Genomic DNA, 22,743 nt, shown 5'->3' with positions numbered 1-22,743 from the left:
CAGGCACGTTCTTAGAGCATCAATACCACCTTCGTGCACCTGTCTCCCAGCTGGTGACATTCCTGGCCAGGCTGGCACCTTGGCAGTGTGGGAGGCAGCTCCTTCCCCTCCAAACCAAAGCCATCTTCTCAACTAATTCTTCCTTGTTCTTTAGCTTTTATGGAGTGAATGAATATATTAACTGTGGCTTTAAACTCTACAACACATCGTACAACTCATAGGCGTCTTGTGCTCCTCTGGGCATTTGAACCACAGAACACAGGAGGTGTTGGGACCTTCTCCCTCACGTGTTTGCCTAGGCCCTGGCACAGGTTCTAGAGACATATAGTATCTCCTCGAGACCGTGTGCCTGCTTGCTGCTTGCCCATTGTTGGCTCTTTGGTATTGTTCAGTAAAGAGGATATAGCTTAGCCAGGTCACAGAAGAAGCAGAGACAGGAGGATTGCAAGTTTGAGGGCAGCCTGGTTACATGATGAGACCCTATCGAAAATAAAAGGGAAGAGGGCTATGGCCTGTACATTTAGGTTCTCTTCTCTACAGAGAATCACTCTTACTTTATTCAGGGGTAAAGGTCTCACCCTGCCCACTGAACAGTTAGAGCCTGGCCTGACTAACCGTTAGCATCTTCCTGGATCCTCTATCTCCGCCTCTTGCCTTTATGCTTTGAGATGCTTCCTAATTGACACTCTTACCCCATCTGTTTCATGGGCGCATGTCACAGTGCCTGGTAGAGAGCAGGCTCTGATAAAGCTCTGGGCTCCCTTGGCCAGGTACTTACAGCCATCTGATATGGGTGTTGTCCTTTCTAGATCTCCTACCCATAAAGGCTGTGGTCTTCCCACCCAGCAGCAGCAACTCTCAGAATGTTATAATGCAGACTCTTATGCTACCCCCAGCTACAGCGCTGGAATCACAGTCACCAAAGTGTAGAGCACCCTCCTGGCTGGGCAGTCTCCACATTGTCAGTAACATAGGAACAGTGGCATGTCAGGAGTTAGTTTCATCCTGCCTGAAGTCAAGAAAGCTGTGGAGTTCTTGTAACTTATACTGTTCAATCTGGTTGTGTGTTAGGTCCAACCATTAGCATGATCACATCTGGTCCTCTGGGAGGGAACCAGGCAGGCCTCCTTCCTTCCACATATCCCCCAGGTATTGCTATAATTCTTCCCCAAGAGGGCCAGTGAGTGTGGAGCCAGCGGAGACCTGCACCTTTACCCTTGGGATTTTGCTTTCCCCTCATCTCCCTCATTTGCAGCTCAAATACACCAAGCAGCCAAGGGCCAGAGCCCAGATGCCTCTCTAGAGTCAAGGTGAATGTCTGACTAGGTCTGGAGACTGAGTGCTTATGCCTGGACAGTCCTAGGAACATGTCCTTCCTGGAAGGCTGCTATTTGGGAGGAAACACATCTTGTAGACAGCCAAGGGCATGCGACTGACCTAGATGGCCTGTTCTTCCTCCTTCAGCGGTCAACACCAGTCACCATTCGTCCTCCTTCAAGTCCAAGTCCTCCAGCACCGTGACCTCCACCAGTGGACACTCTTCAGGGAGCTCGTCAGGAGCCATCGCCTACCGTCAGCAGCGGCCAGGCCCCCACTTCCAGCAGCAGCAGCCCCTCAATCTCAGCCAGGTAAACCCCAGCAGCCACAGTAGGCAGTGCCCTTAATGCGCCTCGTTGGCTTATTCCTACCCTAGACCAACCCTGGGAAAGGTGGTATCTCTTGCTCGCAGAGAGCCAGGCCAAGGCCAAGTGACAGAGTGCTTAGTAACGTGGTGCCATCAGACCTGCTGGTGAGAGGCAACCCCGCAAAAGGTTGCCATGGTGTCACTAGCGCCCCAGCCCACCAGGCTGTCTCTGAAGGTGCCTTGCTGCAGAGGGTCCTCTGACCCATGGAGGGAGGGAGTACCCAGAGGCTTGCACGCAGGCCTCAGAAATTTGGGATCTGTACGGGAGAGAGGGCTTTGGCTTGGACTGTTTCTGGAAGACCCAGTTCTAGAGTGAGATCTCACATGATGTGGGAAGGCAGTCACTGAGAGAAGTCCCGGCTTTGCTCTGGGCTTTCTGAATAGCACCCTAGCCAGGTGACTGGCCAGACAGACCTTCATGCTCTCTGCATGAAGGGAAGCATCTGTTGTCACTCCTACTTCTCCTTCTGTCCTTCCTCCTCCCCTAACGCTGGCCCTCTGTTGCCTTTTCTTCTCAGGCTCAGCAGCACATGGCTGCGGACCGCACTGGGAGTCACCGTCGACAGCAGGCCTACATCACTCCTACCATGGCACAGGCTCCATACACCTTCCCGCACAACAGCCCCAGCCATGGCACTGTTCACCCCCACCTGGCTGCGGCTGCCCACCTCCCCACCCAGCCTCACCTCTACACCTATACGGCGCCCACAGCCCTAGGCTCTACCGGCACTGTAGCCCACCTGGTGGCATCCCAAGGCTCAGCACGCCACACCGTGCAGCACGCCGCCTACCCGGCCAGCATCGTCCACCAGGTCCCTGTGAGCATGGGGCCCCGGGTCCTGCCCTCGCCCACCATCCACCCCAGTCAGTATCCGGCCCAGTTTGCCCACCAGACCTATATCAGCGCCTCGCCAGCCTCCACCGTCTACACTGGATATCCACTGAGTCCTGCCAAGGTCAACCAATACCCTTATATATAAACACTGGAGGAGGCCCGCCAGGGAGGAGGGTGGAGGAGCTCCCAGACCGACACCGACCGGGGAGCTGGGATTTTCCGCTGCAGGTGCCGCACACAAACAGTGCAAACGGAGCAGGGAGGGGCAGTCGGGCACAGACGGAACGTGAACTAGGAAGTGGGAGGACTTAGAGCGGAGAAGAGAACATTGTAAAAGGAGGGGTGAGGAAGGGAAATCTATGCTTTTTATTTTAAAAAAGAAAAAGAAAAAAAAAGAAAAAGAAAAATGTTAGTAACAAAAGAGGAAAAAAAGAAAAAACACAGCTCACAAACCCATTCTGCACCAAACTGGAAAGGAGAAGAGGAGCTACAGGAGGAGACTCTGGAAGCAAGGGGCCCCAGTTTTTTGAAGAACTTTATGAACTTTTTAAAGATTATTTTCATATGGCAGCAAGTGACATTGAAGAATTTGCTGTCAGGGACACCTGATATGGAAATCCAATAGATTTTTAATTAATTGAACATAAAAATTAGGGATTTTCCCAGAACTCCAAAAGGGTCAACATCCCTTTCAAATTTCAGGCTATGGCCTGAAGAGGCTCATATTTTGGGGTAGTCTGGGGTTGGCAAAGCCCAGTTCTGGCTTATTTGTCAGAAATAGTGGGGTCGGCCAAACTAATGGAAGATTCCCCCAGGAGAAGGGTGGGTTTCCTCTCTTGGAGCATTCTGGGTAAATCCCTAAGCAATGTTATCCCTCAGATGTCATTAATGATGTATGTTGCAATTTTTAAATTTTTTCTTTTCTGAGGTTTTTTTTCTCTTTGAATCAACCCCTAGTCATGTAGCATAGAGCTAGCGGTTGTCCTGGACACCCTAGACGAATGTAGCACTGCACCCTTGTTTCCTACCTTGTGTTCAACTCCAGTGATACCAATAGACTATTCCTCATATAATTGCACAAAGTGATTTAACATAGGCATGGAACCAGTGGTGGTCCAGGTGAGCGAGTGAGTGTGCGAGCACGTGTGGGTGTGACCGGGGCTGCCACCCTCCCTGGGTGCCCCTTGGCACTGCCGTCACAGCCCTTGCAGTCTTGATTTTACATCATTCCCTCCTAGTGCCTTAATGACTGACTGACAGAGACACAGCAAAGGGTTTACGTCCACTGGTACTCCAAGAAACTGGTCGGGGCTGGTCAGATTTTCTCAGCTCTTGTGTAAGCTGTTAAAGTCTTTTACTTGGGTCTTTATGTTTTTCATTGTTTTAATGTCGTGTGGATTGTCTTTCCTGGGCTCTTTGTGAGCAGAAGGATTTCAAAGAAGCTTGCATAACGAGAAGGGGAGAATCATGGATTTCAAGAGGGACATGGGCGCCGTATGGTGAGGCACACGGGTGACAACTGGCTCTTTTGGTGAGTTTTACTTTGAGAGCAGAGATCCAGAGAGACTCTTCACCCTACCCTGGCTCTACCATGTATGGCGCTAGGGAGTCTTAGGAATGTCAGCATTGCCAGGCAGCTGCCTCGGCCTCCAAGCCCACCACCTCCTTCCTGGAACCTTATGGGGAGAGGGCATGAGATGTTATCTGCCCAGTCCCTCCCTCCCTCCCTCCCTCCCTCCTACAAACCTGGCAGTCTCAGACACACCCACCTCTCTCTCCACCAGCTCTGGAGCTAGGCAGGCTCCTAGTTTCGCCAGCTTTCTCCCCCTACAGCCCTCCAGTGGTAAGTCTACTGTCACTTCTGGCCTGAAATTAACCTAGCTCTCCCTAGACAGTTGGATCTCTGCCTTTGAGAGATCATGAGCAGAGGGCTGGAGGGACACTATTGAGGTGGCCAGGGGTCCACTGCACTGAGAAGACACTGCCGTGGGCAACTACCCTGAGCCTCTGTACACCTTTGTTGCATTTTGCATATTTTCTCCAGCTTTGAACAGTGGAGTGTGTAGGAGTTCTCTGCTCCTATTGAGAAACTCTGAAGCCATTGATGTTAGACCAGTCAGGTCCAGGATGGTATGAATTGTTTGGTCCTGATGTGAGTCCTAGCTGGCCCCTCATCCACACTGTCAGGCACAAAGAGGTCTCTGGTCAGCAGTCCAGCATCCTTCAGTTTTTTCCTCCCTCTTTGGGCCCTGATCAAGCTACTGTGAAAGGCTCTTCTTGTGATACCTGCCCTCCTTCAGTAATGAAGCTTACTTAGCTGTTAGCTGTGAAAAACTCTGGAAACCTCCCCCAACCATTAATTCTGATAAAGTCAAGTCCCTGAACTGGATGTGTCTCAATGCACCTTGGGCCAAAAAGAAGACACGATAGACTTGGGCATGGTCTGACCACTCCAGCCACAGCCTTGCTGGGCATGAACGGAATGATGCCGGCCTGTGGTAGGGAGCTCCATTTTTCTCATTCTGATCAGAACCATGTTATTCCAAGACCAGCTCTGGGTGGAGGTAAGACAGCCAGAAAGCTGTCCATTCGGAGAGGGATAAGGAGCAAAGCCTTTGGAGCCCCTGAGCCAGAGGCTGCTAGAGCCCCACCAGCATGGAAGTCTGTCACAGAAGGTTCTAGCAGCTAGATGGCAGTATTTCCATGGGACTGTCTCATACTAAGTCACCATACTAAACTGCAGCTGACAGTGGGCCTGGGCGTGCCCTGTGTGGGCAGCCCCGGGAAGGCCAGCACTCTGTAGAGCTGGTCATCTGGGGAGGCCGACCTTGCCCCTCATCTCTTCCTGTCTGCTTGAGTTGCAGCTTCTCACTCTTCCACACGGCCTCCCTTCCTCTTCCAGATCAGGAACGAGTGTTCTTGCTGCTCATTAAATTAGTATTGTACTGATTGTTTGTATTACTGCCACTGTAATTATGATTATCATCACCTTGTTGCTATTTTAGTCAGGGTTTGAAGTATACATTTATTCCAAGTATCTTTGTGTTTTCTTCATAATATTTAAATTTATTTTATTCTTGCTGTATATGAGTAGACTGGAGGGACATATAGATTAGATGTCTGATCTTGTCAGAGGAAAGAAAAGGAAAAAAAAAAAAAAGGGAAGGCCCAGGAATTAGGAAAAATTGTTTCTATCAACTCTGACCGGCAAATCTCTCACAAAGCAGAGATTTGGATACACTGGGCCTTCCTCTATGCAAGGCCCAGCTGTGGTACAAGCCGCTGTCAGTGCCCTGTCATTCAGACCCTCTGGCTGCTTCTCTCACAATCTCTGTGCTCTCCTTCAAGGGTGAACTACTGACCAGATTTTAATGTTGGCATTAAACCTGCCTCGCATCTGACATTTAGCGTAAAAAGGCCCCTCTGTCAAAGCTTCCACACACACCCACTACCACTCCCTTCACTATTTCCACACACACCCGGCCCATCCCTTCACTATTTCCATTAACATACTTGGAGTGTGGCTTATCTCCCTCAGTGCAGAGATAGTGGTCCCACCTGACAGCCACTCGGTACAGTGCGTCCTGTGAGAGTTTCCTCATCGGCTCTTCCCTGGGCATAGCCTCCCATCTCCCAATTCTAGGGAGCCAAGTAAAGGAACACCTGGAAAGGACCCCTTCTAAATCACTGGCAAGTGAAGGGCACTTATAGGCCACCCCACTTCTGAGCTGTGGCTGTGCCCTGCACTGTGATGATGGATGTGTATACATGGCCCACTACCACTCAGAAACAGCCAGGCCCCCAGGGAAGAAAAGATTGAAGCAATAGCTTCCCCAAACAGAAGCCAGCCACTCTGCAAACCTCATCCCACAACCACCCCTCCCTTGATCTCAAGTCCCATATTCAGAGCTGATGCATCAGAAGTACCAGGGAACGCAGCTAGTTAGCATCCTCACCTCGGTTCCCACGGAGGTGCTCTGCCCTGCATCCCCCTACAGAGACGAAGGAAGAAGGCTGCTGCCCTGGGGACCGTGCTCTCAGTTCAAGGAGGGCCACATAGTCCTTTCCAGTGGGCCTTCTTTAATGTGGATAACCTGCTCAGCATGAGGAAGATGAGGTCAGCTCAAGGAAACAGGTCTGTGGTCCCTCATGACCCTGCTGCTGCTCGCTGGGTTCCTACTGGGCCCTGGCACCCGTGTCTCTCTGTTAATGCGTCAGGGTGATGTTTAGGAAGGTGGATGAGCAGGAGAGTAGGTGAGGCTTGTGTTAGCGCCAGTGAGCCCTGAGAAATGGGTATGTTAGATGTGATTCCGAGGAGGGGGTGGGGTGGCCCAGGGTCCCTGACTGTGAGTTTCTCCCCTTCCTGGCGACAGAGTTGTTTGCAGATATATGACCTGCTGCCGACAACCAACCTGGCTTTGTTCTCCTGTCTAAGAACTGGAACTGACCAACCAGTGTCAGGAAGGAAAGTTAGGAACTGACCAACCAGTGTCAGCAGGTCAGGAAGGGAGGTTAACACAGCAGGCAGGACCTCCCTGGACGGGCCTCAGGTGTTGCAGACACTCATTTTGAACAGTGTGTGGTGAAGGAACAGGTTGGGTGATCGTGAGTAGAGTGAGGTGCCTAGGAGGCTTGGGGAAGTATTGCTGGTGGTTCCTGACGACAGGTGATGGCGACAGGTCCCCATCCTGCCCCTCCCTCCCCCGGGTTCTCCACATCTGAGGGAGGGTAGGATGTGGGAGTGGCTCTGGCTGGCCTGCCAAGTAGCTGCTCAGACAGAAAACAGAAAGATTGCTCTGTGCCTCAGGTAGCAGACAGAATCCCATGAGGCAAGCTCTCCTTTCATGGCCCAGCTTGAGACTGCACACACACACACACACACCACCAGCCATTGCACCACAGCACACTCTAGCCCAGGGTCTCAGGCCTTGGTCTTCACTCATGTTTTTTCCCTCTTATTTGCTTTACAAATTTTCTGTGGAGAAGCCTAAAGATTAAGCAAGCCTGAGATGTCCTTACCAAATTGGAAAGGAAAGTAAAACTGTCCCTTTCTATAGCCAAAGAACCCTCTCAAAGATATCTCTAGAGATGGACAGAAGCATTCCCTGTTCCTTTCTGGGCAATAATGACTTCAGTGACCTTCATTTATCTTTCCTTTCTGTCCTGCCTTTTTTTTTATTGCATTTATTTCAAAACCACTCATCTTTAACGAGGAATGGAGTAGTGGCCCTAAATGCTGCTACTCCAGGGAACTGATATCCGTCTAGCGCTCATTTGTGATTAATTGATCTAATGCTACTGTGGGAAGCTAGAAAACAAGCAAGCAACCTTCTCTGATGACCTCACACTATATGCCAGGCTCGGGATGTGTAGGACGGCTGGTGATGGCAGTATCAAACCACTTGCCGAGTCTCCATAATCAGACACAGCCAAGTCAGCCAAGCCACTAGACAACCAAAGATGGCGAGCTTGATTGCAAAGGGAACCTCGAGAGCTTTGGCCCTGTGGCTCCCGGTAGGAACCGCCTGAGGGAAGGTTTCCGGAGTCTTGAGGTAGCTGAGAGAAGTAGCTCCAGCCAGTCTCCTCCCCTTTGACTCAGCTGCCAGAAAAGAGATCCTGGAGGTTCCTGTCACAGAACCTCCATGCTTCCTGGCTTTTAAGCTGGAACCCCTCCCTGCCCCGCAATCCTTTCAGGGTCCCTCATCTCAGACCCATCCAGGAGAACATTATACTGATTGTCTCTTGCTGCACAGTAGCAGTATCCCTCATGTAAGGACTCACTGACATTTGTTGCGTATTCACAGTATGCCAAGCCCTTTCTCAGTGTTCCCTCAGAGACCCATCCCTGGGAAGAAGTCAACACCCCCTGTGTGACAGATAGAAAAGCTGGCCCTGTGAGGAAGTGGCATGTGTGAAAGGGGAATATGGTGCATCTCAGAGCCCCCAAGTTCCTAATCCTGGTTTTGTTAACCAGGGCTTTACTGATGTGAAATTTTGTTTTCCTGTTTCACTAACTGCGGTGCGCAGCCTCCTGTCTCTAACGAGCCATTTAATGATGCTCCCATTCCATGTGCCAAACACTGTGCTAAGAATTGCTGATGAGCCCCAGGACACCAGCCATGCAGTGCCTGTCCAGAGGAGGCGCCTGGCCCACAGACCCTGGACCCTGCCCAGGCCACCTAGCTAAGAAGGAGGGAGGACAGGGCTGACATTCTGTTTGCTTGGCTCCAGAGCTGAGCTCAGACACCAGCCTCAGCTGCCCTCCTTGTATAACAAGGACAGTCCTTTGCAGAATGTCACACCCTGCCTGCCCTGTGTGACAGTGGGCTTCAGCAGGTATGTGCAAAGAGGGTTCCAGGATTGGATGCAGGTGGAAGAGGCAGAGTTTGACTTTAAGTCTCTGGGGCGTTTCTCTGGATTCCTAGAATTCCTTTCCAGCAACTAGCTTTAGTCACCCAGGCTGCTGCAGCTCCTATGAGAGTGGAGGGAAAGTGTTCTTTCCTTTAAATAAATACATAAATAAAGATTTTTTTCCTTGCTTATAGTTAATCCTAGAAAGGCAATACTAAAAGTATATATTTTTTTCCAAATGCTATTTTTTACTGTACTTGATAAATATGACAGCTCTGATCTCCGTACTAGGCCTGCTCTTCAGCTCTGCCCAGAACCAGAAGCCAGGCTCGTGCCAGATCTGTAAATACTGCGTGGGGCTGGCTCCAGGAAACAAAAAGGGGGGAGGGGGATAAAAGCAGGATGACTCTTGGGAAGAAGAACAAAATTGAGTTTCCTTGTAAGAGATGACCTTCTCAAAGAGAAGGGCTACAGCAAGACTGGGCAGAGCAACCCCAGGACACACGGCGCCGCCATGGGGTTCGGGTTCAGAGTGCTGTGCAGGAAGTCTCTGTTCACCTGAGAGACGACAAACTCTAGAAACGCTTGAGAGCTGGGCTTTAGCGTCTTCAGACTGTTTCGGGCCGGTGTCTTGTTTCTCCTTTCTTTTAAAAATGTCTTTACTAACTGACTCCAGGCTTGCTTGCCTAAATTCTTAGGTGGTTTACACAAGTTCTAAATTCTTGTAGAACTTTAAATCCATTGGAAGCAAACCCGTACTGTGTAGATCTGAGAACCTGGCTGGGGTCCGTGGGTGCTGTGGGCCTCAGGCAGAGCACCCAGCAACCTCCACAAGGTTTTTTAGCTACATTATCTTACACAAACTGTGACCCTAATGGCAATAATTACCTCAAATTGTGGGCATTCGTCCTGGTTTAGCCTTTTAAAAAATCATGTAGCCAGCTTGATCTTGTGATTTAAAAGACAATGACTTGTTCTCTGTGGGCTGGAAGGGAGGATTAATGCATGCCCTGGCCACTGTTGTCTAAATGAATTCTGAGAACAGACTTCTCATCATTACACCAGAGGTGAAACCAAGAAGAAGAGATGACTCTGCGTGTCCTAATCAACGCACTGTTCAAGTGCACGGAGCAGGTCTCTCACTACGGTAACATGCCCTTTGATTGATTGCTCCAGTATCATGTAAACTACACAATTGACTGTAGATACTCAAACATACTCTGGCTACACTTTAAAGTATTTTAAAGTTTACATTTAACCTGGTACTTTTTAAAAATAAACTTGTTTATAACTGACATCTTCAACCACAGCGATTGACTAACTGTGTTAGGAGCTGTGTCTCCCCAAGGTAGGCATGTTCTGCTCATGCTGTTGCGTAGCCTGATGCGTGTTTCCCTTAGTGTCGCTTTCCAGTGAACCTGAGCGAATGTGAAAGGAAGTCTAGAGGGAATGGGAAGGGGTGGGTCCTGAACCTGGGTCACAGGAAGAGGGCAGTGCCACATGTGCCAGCGCCTGGAGGGGGCAGTGACTGAGCTTGCTTTGTCACCTTTGCCCTGATGTGGATGCTTCCTTTGTGACTGACCACTCACCTGGCAGTAGGTGATGCTGGCACAGCAGCTGGGCAGGCGTGCTTGCATGCTCCGGGTTCTGCGGGGAACCTTGGTCAGCATTCTGAGAGGGAGAGCCGGACCCCTGTGCCCACGTTCAGTGGCTGGACTTTCCACACCATGCTGTTTGCGTCAGTTTTTTTCTTTAAAACAAAACCCATGTAAAATAATGTCTACTTTAATTTCCCCAATGCCTGGCTAAGATGTGAAACCCAGTTCAGAAGAAGGCTTCAGGGCTGAAGGGCAGGGATGGGCAATGCAGGATGGTTCTGGAGACTAGGTCCACAGAGGGGTTTACAGCGAAGAAAACGGGCTTCAGAGATGTGAGCGGGCCCCATTGTTAGGCAAGAGAAGACAGGAAATGTCAGTTTCCCTGACAGTTTTGTAAGGTTTGGGTTGGGTTTTTACTGGGGTATTTTGTTTCCTTATTTACGTTGTGTCTTTAAGACAAGTTCCCACCATGTAGCCCTGGCTGGTCTCGAACTCACAATGTGAAACTGGTTTTGTTGGGTTTTGGTTTTCTCTTGTGCCACCACTAAACTGTAGAGGACCCATGGTGACCTGTGGTGACTCCTCACCGCCCGTATTTGCTTTGCGTTCCCAGCATGCTCTTGTGTCTGTTAGAATGTCCTTGTAGAATGTTCTCATACTTCTTAGTCATATCCAGCGTGTGTGTGTGTGTGTGTGTGTGTGTGTGTGTGTTTTGCTTTGCACTAATAAACCAAATGAATTTTGTCTCTTTGTCTTTGAAGCTAACCCATGTTTTTAAAAGTGAGAGGTATAGAAATGGGCTTTTCATTATTATTTGAAAAGTAAATTCACTGTAGCTTAAAAAAAGGGCTCTGCTGTCGATCTCTTTAGTTCCCTCTCCAATTTCCAAATGACTCTCCTGGCCCCATCCCCACCTCTGTGTCCCAACTTCAGATCCTGCTCAGGCACTCAGGACTCCCAGAAAGCCCCGCTCTGGGAGCCACGCCCCTGACTCCCTGACTCCCTGCCCAGCCTTTGGTCCATGGCTGCCCTTGCTGCCAGTGCTCTGGCTCAGGTTATGAGGAAGGACGTGGAAGTCAAAAGTGACTTAACTGTGCCATCCTCTAGCTTTCTATGACTCTGAGTGCACCGCGCGCGTGCGCGCGCACGCGCACACACACACACACACACACACCATGTGCCCTTCAGAGCAGAGGTCCTGTTCACACCACCTCTGAGTCTGTTGGCTTCCTGCCCTCTCTATCCCTCTCTCTGTGTTACTGCCCACTTAACGCTGGCTTTCTTCCACGGGTTACCCAGGGCACAATCATTTACAGCCCCCAAAGCACCCTTCACCTCTTTATGTGTGTATTTTAACCAAATGAAGTTGACAAGAAAGGCGTATGTTGGGGCTGCAGGATTTCTAGCATAGTAGAAGCATTGTATAGATAGAGATGTTGATATATATGTGTGTGTATATATATATATCAAGCCAAATTTCTGATAGAAAAGTCTAGCTTTATGGATGAGAAGGAAAGGGAGCCCTTTAGAGGTTGGAGCCAGCCTCAATGTGTCCAGTGCAAGACACTGTGGTGCTTGCCACACCTCTGCACCGCTGGGCTCTGCCACTCCCTCTGGGTCCCCAGCAACAAAGGCCTGGGAGAGCAAGGAGACAGAGATCGGAAGGACTGGAACTCTTCAGCCCATTTTGCTCTGACCACATGTTTTGGGCTGCAGCCTGATAGTATATCACATTTCCAAAAGTAGTGCCATGAAGATGGCAAAGAGGTCTGTCGCAATGCTTAGCTTTCGGCTGCCTGTGACTTCAGGATGCTCAGGACAGAAAGACACACTCCCCAAAACAAGACCATGGAGAAGGAGACCTGGCAGTACCCATCCCCCAGGCCAAGGAATGAGGCTCCCTCCCCCAGGTCATCTCACTACAGTTTTCTCTACCAGGTCATCTCAGCTCAGTCTCCATAACCTCTCGAAAGCCCTGGCCTGTCGTGTTCCTTCACTGTATGGTTTCTGTAATAAAGTGTTAATCCATGTTAATCTGTGTGGGGATTATTGCGTGCAGCAGTATTTTCTTGTGTACCTCTTTTTCCTCCGTGATGTGTCCCTCTTTTTTTTTTAATTTATAAATGTCTAATTTTTTTTTAGGACAAACCAGTGTGTCGTAGACCTCTATGTAACCTGTTCCTTAGTCTCATTATAGGTATGTTATAAGGATGGATATTTTACTTGGCTTTAGAATGTTTTTCAAGAAAACTAATTCTTAACTGATGAAGTTGTTGCTACTAAAATGCTTGTTTTCATCATGACGTTGTGCGCTTCTAAATTAATCATCATTTTCGTTGTAGAAAAATGGAGTGAATTTATATTAGTCTTGGAAACTAATAATAGCATTGTAAATTTATGAGATGATTTTAACAGAAAAAATTATAGAAGAATATAGTTATTTTAATTGTAATATTACTAACTGTAGGGTGAGGCGGGGGTCCTGTCGTGGGGAACTGTTATAGCTTGTTACTCAGTTTCTTTTTGATCATTTTCTCAGTCTCTGAAGTGAAGCGAGTTATTAATTGAATCTGTAAACTCACATATGCATATTGTATATGTGTAGCGATGTGATCACACTGTCTTGGAATTACATTAAACTGTTCGGAATCACTGACCTTTGTGCAGCCGCTTCCTTACCCAAGCCTCTCTAGAGGGCGCCTCTGCGCGTCCGGCTCCGCTCTGCTGCCCGCACACTGAAAACAGAGCTTCCGCATGCTGGAGAGAGGGGCCTGTGGGCATTTCACTGCCCACCCTGTGCCAAGTCTCCTGGATCCCCCTTGCCTCTCAAGCCACGGTGAGCCTGTCTGTGCCCACATTGCTTCCCGGAGACCTGAGGCGTGGCTGGCCTGTGAGCTTGCCAACAGTCCTCCCAGGTCTGCATTCTGCTGCTTCCCCTGAACAGCAAGACAACCTCAGTGCTGTCCCCGCTGGGGCCTCACCCAGGCCTGCCTCCACCCGCCCGCCCACCATTCTCCCCTCCTCACAGCTCCTGACTTCTGAGATTTTGTTGTTTTGGTTTTGGCCAATATCTACAAACCTTCCCTTTCCCTCTCCCCAGCCCATCACCCCCACTGCCTCATCCACGTACTTCGTATTTGAGCTGCCATTCGGTTGTCCTTTTGAGCCTGGCTGATTTTAGAATAATGTTTTTAGGTGCGTTCATGTTATAGAGTGGCTCAGAATTTCCTTTTGCAGGCAGAATAGTATTCCATTACAGGAACATAGCATACTCTACATGGACATCTGCCCACCATATCCCCTGTGGCTTTTCTAACATCACTGTGAACTTGGGGGAGTAAAAGTCTCTTCAACACCCTGCTTTTTATTCTTCCTGATCTGTCAGGAACTACAGAGGGGGAACTACTGGGTCACATGACAACTTTAACTTCATCCTAGCCGCTGGCCTTAACTTCCCTCTCCGTCTTCTCCCCTCTGACCTCCGCAGCTGCACCCCTTGCTCCCAACAGTGCACCTGCTGTGGGTCCACTCAGCTACCCAGCTGATAGCAGAGGATAGCTGCGTGGATGGGAAGGCAGCCAGCCTGTGTCCAATGAGCAAGCACGCAGTGCTTCACACACAGCTACCTGAGATCTGTTGGAACAGACCCCCAACCGTGGATCTTCCATACAGACCACTGACCCAGCAGACCCCTAATCCTACAGGCCACTGAATGAACAGACAACTGACCCAGCAGACCACTGAGCCAACAGGCCCCAAACTAGGAAGACTCAATACTAGATTCCCAACCTCTTCAGCTATGCAGACAAGTAGCCTGTGGCTTTAACCTGGTCCCCTGTGCTCCGGACTCCTAGGGCTGAAACATGCCCCCTCTTCACTAACTTATGTCCTTGGATTCCTGCTCTCCAGGGAGGCCAGAGAACCCACCTACTGCTTCCTCAGCCCCAGCTCCTCTCCAGCCCTGGCAGTCAGCCTCACCACTGCATTTTCTCCGATGTCCGGGCCACTTAGCATGAAGCCGTGAAGCCGCAGTGCCTGTTCTGCCCAGCAGCAACCCAGCTTCCTATAGAAGATGAGTAGAGCCAACTCTCCCCTGGGCCCTGCACTGAGACCCTCTCCCACCACTCATTGATTAATTGATTTGGGGGTGCTTGGATTTGAACACAAGCCTCAAGCATGCTAATCACTCTACTGCTAAGGTCATCCCCAACTCTTAATTTTTTTTAAAGATTTATTTATTTTTTATTTATATGAGTACACTATAGCTGTCTGACACACACCAGAAGAGGGCATCAGATCCCATTACAGATGGTTGTGAGCCACCATGTGGTTGCTGGGAATTGAACTCAGGACCTCTGAAAGAGCAGTCACTGCTCTTAACCGTGGAGCCATCTCTCCAGCCCAACTCTTAATTTTTTGAATGTCGAGACAGGGTCTTGCTAATTTACTCAATCTGACCTCAAACTCATTATGGAGCCCAACTAGGCCTTGAACTTGTGATCCTCCTGCCTCAGCTTCCCAAGTTTCTAGAATGATGGGCATATACCAACAGACTTGGCTAGACATTTCCTAAATACTTGCCCCACTTAAACTCAGAGTTGCCATATGGGTCTCTTCTAGGCATCTGGTGGCACTTCTAAAACAATGCTGGCCCCCAAGTCACCTCCTAGGACACTTGACACCTCCATGAGTCTTTTATGTTATTCTGATAGGATATTGGGTCTTGTGGCAGCAGCACCCTCGGAATTTTTACCCAAGGACCAGGACAGCTTGTGAGGGAAACTCTTAATTCCTAATAGGTGGAAGGGCAGAGCCAGCCCTCTGGGTGGGGGAGGCAGCCCTCTGGGTGGGGAGGCAGCCACGTGTTTGAAGCTGCCATGAGCCACTGAGGGATGGACAGCAGGCTCTGTGCTTGGCCCGAACCAGGTTCAACCCCAGGATCGATTCTTTATCCCTGTGAAATCTGGGAAGTCCTCAGACCCCTGGTGCCTCCATATATTACCTGGGAATAAAGCTATATGTGCAGATTGGCCAGACAGCTCCCTAAACCCTTCTCATTGTGTTGAGCCATTCAAAGTATTGGTTTGTTATTGCTATTGAGCCTATCTTAATATAGAAATCAGTTCCTGGAAGGGAGTTCCTTCTACAATAAAAAAAAAAAATCTAAAAGATGGGTCACTGAGAGTTCAGTGGTTAAAGGGCACCTCTGCCAAGCCCGCAGCCCTGGGTGACAGGGAGGACAGCTCCCACTGTCCTCTGACCTCCAGAAGCCCAACATGACGCATGTGCTCTATGCACCAGAACTAAAATGCAATAATGGTTTTGAAACATATAAAATAAAATGTGAGGCATTGGCTTGGCAGGTGAACAGAAAAATTAAATTCAAGGCTGGAAAGATTATGGTCCAGGTGAGACTTGAATAAAACCTGGATCAAGATGAAACACTAAAACTCAGCCAGATGACTCAGAGGTCTCAGAGGAGTGACAAGAAAAAGCTAGCAGGGGTGTCAGGGAGCTGGCACTGTTGCCTTTATCAAGGTTTGGGGGGGTTGATTTTTATTTATTCTCAGCAAGGCTTTTTTTGGTTTTGGTTTTGGTTTTGGTTTTTTTGTTTTGTTTTTTTTTTCCGAGACAGAGTTTCTCTGTGTAGCCCTGGCTGTCCTGAAACTCACTCTGTAGACCAGACTGGCCTCGAACTCAGAAATTCGCCTGCCTCTGCCTCCCAAGTGCTGGGATTAAAGGCGTGCGCCACCACCGCCTGGCTACAGCAAGGCTTTATAAGAGGTAAAATTAAGCAGGAATTGGCTAGACATGGTGTCAAATGCCTTTAATCTCAACACTGCCGAGGCTGAGCACAAGGCCAGCCTGGGCAACATAGTAAGATCTGAGAGGAGGCGCAGGCGACACAAGTCTATTTGAAAATAAGCAAAGAAAAATGAAATTCAAAATGTGAAGGAATATGGAAGGAAAGGGGCTCTAATAGGAAAAGAAGGTAGCATGACTCAATCCCAGCCCTCAGGAAACTGAGACAGGAAGATCACCAATAACTCAGGCCAGCCTGGGCTACATAAAGACTGTGGAGAGATGGTGCAGGAAGGAGGAGAATGGAAGGAAGATAAACATTTCAAAAAATGATTTTAGCAGAAAAATTCAACTGACGGAATGACCTGGGTTCCCTGGACTTGTCAAGACTTCAGTGTGGCTGCCCATGTGCGTGTCATTTCCGGTTCCTTGAAGACTGTGCCAATAGGTACAGCAAAGCATACATAGAACCAACAAGGAAGGAAAAAAGAAATTAGGCAGCCCTGAAAACCTGGAAGGAACTCTGATGGGATGCAGATGTCCGAAAGCACATGGCATCTCCGAGGAGATAACATCGCCATGGGAACGTCACCCCGGCACTACTGTTTAGGAGTGTTTCCTGTTGTTTGCTCCCAGAATCCTCAGACAGGTTGCTAGCTAGAGTCAGGCAGCCTCCTATCCTATCTCTGGAGGATAGGAGACCCATCAGCACAGCAGGCCAAGGAGTGAAGAAGACCCTCCCCTCCCAAGGGAAGAGAATCAGAGCCCACTGAGGAAACTCCAGGCCTGGCATCCCCAGAATCTAGGTTTCACACCCTAGGGGGATGGAGTTTAGAACTTCTGTCAGCCAGTGGATCATCAACGGGCATCCCTTTTGTAATTATCCTGCCTCTAGCCTCTTTTACACTAAATGGGCATGGTGGCACATGCCCATCTCTGAGTTCAAGGCTAACCTGTTCTACTGAGTGAGTTCAAGGATAGCCAGAGTTACACAGAGAAACCCTGTGTGGAGGGAAAAACAAGACAAGATGGATAGTAGACAGAGATGGGGTTTTTAAGTCCACAAAAGAGTTTAGGTTTCCCCTCCAGTGGGGTTATGGCAAGAGTGAAGAGGGTCTGTCTCTGCTGGAAAGGTGGCTAGGTGGTTAAGAGCACTGGCTTTTCTCTCAGAGGACCTGGGTTTGATTCTCTGCACCTATATGGTGGCTCGCACGTGTCTGTAACTTCAGTCCCAGGCAGTCTGATTCCCTGTCTAGCCTCTGTAGGCGCTTCATGCACGTGATCACATGATGCTCACACAGGCATGCAGGCAAAACATCCATACACACAGAATAATCCCACCCAAGAGTACAAACACATGGAAGCCACCCACACCGGTGAGAAGACCTTAGTAACCACATCTGCCTCTGCCGGAATAGCGTGTGAAGACCAAGTTCACACCCGGCCAGACTAACACTTCTGGGGTAAAAACCAGTCATGAATGATAATGGCCCTTGGTTCAACATAATGAAGGAAAAAACAAAACAAAACTAAGACGACTCCCCAGAAACTCAACTCTTCTCCCCTCCCCTCCCCCCCTCCCCCTCCAATATTTTCACATAGAGACAGAATCATGGAAGACTACCAACCTTATGAACTAGAAATGTTGAGGAAGAAGAGGTGGTCTCTGGAGGCTGAAAGCATCTGCAGGAGCCCCAGAGCTCTGTTTTAAAGAGGACACTCTCCATATGACCTACTGGGGTGTGGTTCTTAGGAAAGCCGTGTGAGGGAGAAACAGACAAGCTGGAGAATTGCCTGTGGACATGAAGAGAGGTCTTTTCCTGAGGTGGCCCCGCCTCAGTGACAGGCATACATAGACCACCCTCCACCTCAAGGCAAGGCAGTCATGGGACCCTGCAGCCTCACAAGTAGTTTCTCAAAGCTCCCTACCCCAAGCTTAAGAGCCTCCCCTAACCCCGAAAAGCCTCATCATTTAGACTGACCTATCACCCGCCTTGCAGGCCATGAGGAAGATAAGAAAATGTCCCGGCCCTCCCAGAGTCTTCCTTTAGCACCTTCTGTCACCCCAAAGCCCACCTGTCTGCACAGAGGCCTTGCCTGCTCCAGTAACTCTGAGGCCCAGCCTGGGTTTGGGTTGGGCAATGCCTAAGGAGACAGCCTCCCAGTTTTAGGTACACTCAACTCCGAGAGTCACTTCCAAAAGGAAAACCATCAGCCAAGAGTGGGAGAAGTGGGGTGAGCCCCCCACAGCTCGGAGCTGGAACAAGGCTGTGGGTGAGGCCCCCACAGCTCAGGGCTGGGACAAGGCTGTGGGTGAGGCACCCCCCCCCCCCACAGCTCAGGGCTGGGACAAGGCTGTGGGTGAGGCCCCCCTCCCCCCCTCCCCTTCCCTCCCCCCTCCCCGACAGCTCAGGGCTGGGGACGAGCACTAGTCTGAAGCAGAGCCTGGTCTGGTGCTGCCCAGTCTGGCTGCCTGGCCACAGGGAGCACTGCTCAGGGAACCAGCTCAGATCACTTGTATATGGGGTCCTGGTCTGGCTGGTGTGCAGCCTGTGAATGAAACACACACTCCTTTCTTACCCAGTGCCACCGAGGGAAGCTAGACGTGTTTAGTTTTACCTGGTATCTCTTCCCTGCTAGGAACAGATAAGGGTGGGATTTTTTTCCTTAAATATTGATTACTCAAGAGCCAGTGGTCCCAAGATAAACCCAACATTAGGAAAGCTTTTTTTCCTAGTAGCCTTAGAGCCTTTAATTTTTTAAATTATATTTATTTTTGAATTCTGTCTAGAAGTGTTTCGCCTGTGTGTACATCTGTGTATCCCATGGTGAGGCCTGCAAAGGCCTGGGATCAGGTCTTAGTCAATGTCGTGTTGCTATGGGAAGACACTATGACCATGGCAACTCTTGTGCAGGGAAGCATTTAATTGGGGCTGGCTTACGGTTTCAGAGGATCAGTCCCTTATCCTCATGGTGGGGAGCAGGGTGGCACACAGGCAGACGTGGCACATCTGGATCTGCAGCCAGGAGGAAGAGAGCCACTAGGCCTGACTTGGTCCCTTGAAACCTCAAAGCCCATTTCTAGTAATACACTTCTTCCAACAAGGCCACACCCACCCCAGAAAAGCCACACCCCCTAATCTCTGTCGAGTACAGCCAAGCTCTAAAGACCAAGCATTCAAATATATGAGTCTATGAGAGGCCATTCCTACTCAAACCACCACAGATCCCCTGAAACTAGAGTTGTAACTAACTGTTGCGAGCCACCACGTAGGCACTGGGTCCTGAGCCCAGGTTCTCTTGTTAGAGTAATAAGTGCTTTTAGCCACTAAGCTAGTGGCCAGCCTGGAGGGCATTTAATAAGTAAAAGGTGCCTGGTAGTGGGAGTGGCCCTTCACCAGGCTAATAAAGTGGAGAGCCACCCCCAGAGTTCCCTGGCCATTTAGTCCTGCATCCTGCCCAAAACTGACTCCCCGTGAAGACCCAGATTATCCATACTTGAAGAAATACCTAGAAACTTGCACTCAGAAGGACTGAACAGAGCCCTGTGGGATGCAGTTTGCCTCTGAAGGATTTTCTGAAAACGAGCTAGGAGCCAAATGCTAAGACCCGCCCCCCCCCAGCATCCCGCCAGATCACAGGCGGTTGCAGACACCAGCAGGAAGTCAGCTCACACTCCACAGCAGGCTGCCTGCGACCCTCAAATGTACTGGAGTTAGGAGGCTCCCCATAGCCTCTCCAGTCCCTTCCCAGGGTGGGTGCCTATGCCCAGAAGTCCCTCAAGGGTTCTTATCCAGCTCAACATAAGAATTACCAAATCTCCCCATTTGCACGCAACACCCCATCCTTTCCCAGGGCAAAATAAATCATTCTTCCCTGATGCTCCGGAACATCCTAGTGCTTTCTAGTTCTTCTTCTCCCTATATGTTCCCGGGGACATAACGGCACAGCACATGCCTAGCACAGTGTCTGTCACATGGTAGATGTCTTAGGACTATCATTGCTGTGATGAAACATCATGGCCAAAAGCAAGTTGGGAAGGAAAGGGATTTTTTTTCTTACACTTCCACATCACTGTTCATCATTTCTGTTCGTCATCGAGGGAAGTCAGGACAGGAACTCAAACAGGGCAAGAACCTAGAGGCAGGAGCTGATGCAGGCAGGGGCCATGGCAGAGTGCTGCTCACTGGCTGGTTCCTCGTGACCTGTTCAGCCTGCATTCTTAGAGACCAGGACCACCAGCCTAGGGGTCGCATCATCCACAATGCACTGCACCCCCCCCCCCAACAATCAGCAATTAAGAAGATGCCCTATAGGCTTGCCTGCCCGAGGCCCATGGAGATATTTGAGGTTCCCTCCTCTTAGATGACTCTAACTTGTGTCAAGTTGGCATAGAACTAGCCAGTACAACTGACCCCTTGAAACATGAGCATATCACTTTTCAGTCAGACCCTTTCCTGTCTCATTTGTTTACTTGATTTGTTTTTTGTTTTCTTGTTTGTTTGTTCATTTGATTGGTTGGGGTTTTTTTCAAGACAGGGTATTTCTGTGTAGCCCTGACTACCCTGGAACACTCTGTGTAGATCAGGCTGGCTTCACACTTAGAGTTCTGCCTGCTTCTACTACCCAAGTCTGACATAAGGAGTGAGCCACCACCACCCAAACAAAATGACATATTACTAAAACTATTGCAATATAAAACATAACTTTAGAAGTCCCACAGCCTTTAGAAATTCAACCACTTCATGAGATCAGCCTCTGTAAAACATCTAGTCTCTTTTAAAATCCAAAGTCTCTGTGAAACTCTAAAATCCCTTCAAAAGTTCAAAGTCTCTCAACTGTGGGCTCCAGTAAAATAAAAAAAAAATTTAAAAAATACTTTCTTATTTCAAGAGGGAATAACCAGGACATGGTCCGAACCTGAACAAAACCAAACTCTAGCCATGTGGATAACTCTGCCCAATGCCTGGGCTCACTCACAGTCTTCTGGGGTCCAGAGGGCTCCTCACACACACTGGTCCCAGGGTCTCAGGCCACCCCCACCCCGTCGCTGCTGCTGTCCCATGGCACTGACGTCTCCAAAATGTTGGGGTCTCCAGCTGCAATTGGGCTATACTTCAACCCATGTCCTTTCCTGGTCTCATCATGGTCACTCCTGGGACTTCCCCTTCTGCGCCTTCTCCAGTGGCCTCTCCTGGCCTCTCACAGAGCCAAGGCTCAGCTGCTCTCCACAACTCCTCATGCCTTCAAAGCCGGCTCCACCTGGGAGACGCTTATTGAAGACCAATTTCAGCTGCCAGCCGGAGGTACAACCTTGGCCGCCTTTGGGACACAGCTTCTGTATGCTGAAGTGAGGAAACACTTCCCAGAAGACTTCACCTGACTCCTGACTGGTGCTGGTCTCTTAATCACAGCTAATTTATCGGCTCTAGCTGACCAGCATCAATTTACTATAAAGCAAAATTTTCACTTTAGTGGTGCTGGTCTCTTCTTAATCACCGACTGACTCTTCGGCTACAGCTGACTAAAACTAAAGATTTTTGCCCTCAACTCAAAAGGGCAAAATGTCCTGATAGAATACTTACGGGGCTCCCACACATCCCCTGGGAAATCCACTGACTCCCTCACCCTCAACGTTCTCATCTTCCAAGCTCCCACAGAGCAGCTCACCGAGCCTTGAACCTTTAATGGCTTTTCCAGCCTGAAGTTTCGAAGTCCTTCTACAATCCTCCCTAAATACACAGTCAGTCTGTCACAGCAATGCCCCAAAGTCCTGGTAGCGATGTGTCTTCCTTAGGGTTTCTATTGTTGTGATGAAACACCATGACCCAAAGCAACCCAGGGAGGAAAGGGTTTATCAGACTTAAACTTCCACGTCACTGTTCATCACTGAAGGAACTCTGGACAGGAACTTTCAAGCAGGACAGGAGCCCAGAGACAGGAGCTGATGCAGAGGCCACAGTATTACTCGCTAGCTGGCTCCCCGTAATTTACTCTGTCCGCTTTCTTCACCCAGAACCACCAGCCCAGGGATGGCACCACCAACTATGGGCTGGGCCCTCCCCTACTGATCACTGATTAAGAAAATTCCCTACAGGCTTGCCCATAGCCCAGGCTTATGAAAGCATTTTCTCAGTTGAAGTTCCATTCACTTAGATGACTAGTTTGTGTCAAGTTGGCATAGAACTAGCCAGCACTGTAGAGGTGGATAAACATTTGGCATGTCTAGTCAAATAGTCACGAAGGTACCAGAATGGAGTCAGCCCTTCACACAGCCACCACCACCATTAAATGAGGCCTGACTGGGAAATGTGTTCTATTTTGTTACCTATCTTTTTCATCCTAGGTTCTGACACAATGCCGATTCTCACACTGGGACAAGTGCATCTTTCTGAATGGGCCCCTCTGCCCATCCCCCAGCTGCGACCCTGGAACAAATGCCAGCAGACTCAGAGATGTGGTCATGTCTTTAT

The 22,743-nt window shown here is 49.5% G+C and overlaps 1 protein-coding gene across 4 annotated transcripts in view; it reads left to right on the top strand.

Annotated features, from left to right (window-relative positions):
- Hipk2 (homeodomain interacting protein kinase 2) overlaps positions 1-13,124 on the top strand; it is a 194,561-nt gene extending 181,437 nt beyond the window's left edge. For all 4 annotated transcript variants that reach the window (XM_052173487.1, XM_052173486.1, XM_052173485.1 and 1 more), the window contains exons 14-15: positions 1,465-1,628; positions 2,203-13,124. In XM_052173487.1, coding sequence (XP_052029447.1) covers positions 1,465-1,628; positions 2,203-2,664 — 626 coding nt within the window. In that variant the 3' untranslated portion in view covers positions 2,665-13,124. The remainder of the gene's footprint in view (positions 1-1,464; positions 1,629-2,202) is intronic.
- The last annotated feature ends 9,619 nt before the right edge of the window (positions 13,125-22,743 follow it).

The sequence above is a fragment of the Apodemus sylvaticus genome, chromosome 2, assembly GCF_947179515.1.
Source record: "Apodemus sylvaticus chromosome 2, mApoSyl1.1, whole genome shotgun sequence".
Taxonomy (NCBI): domain Eukaryota; kingdom Metazoa; phylum Chordata; class Mammalia; order Rodentia; family Muridae; genus Apodemus; species Apodemus sylvaticus.
This window is presented reverse-complemented; position numbering and strand designations above follow the sequence as displayed.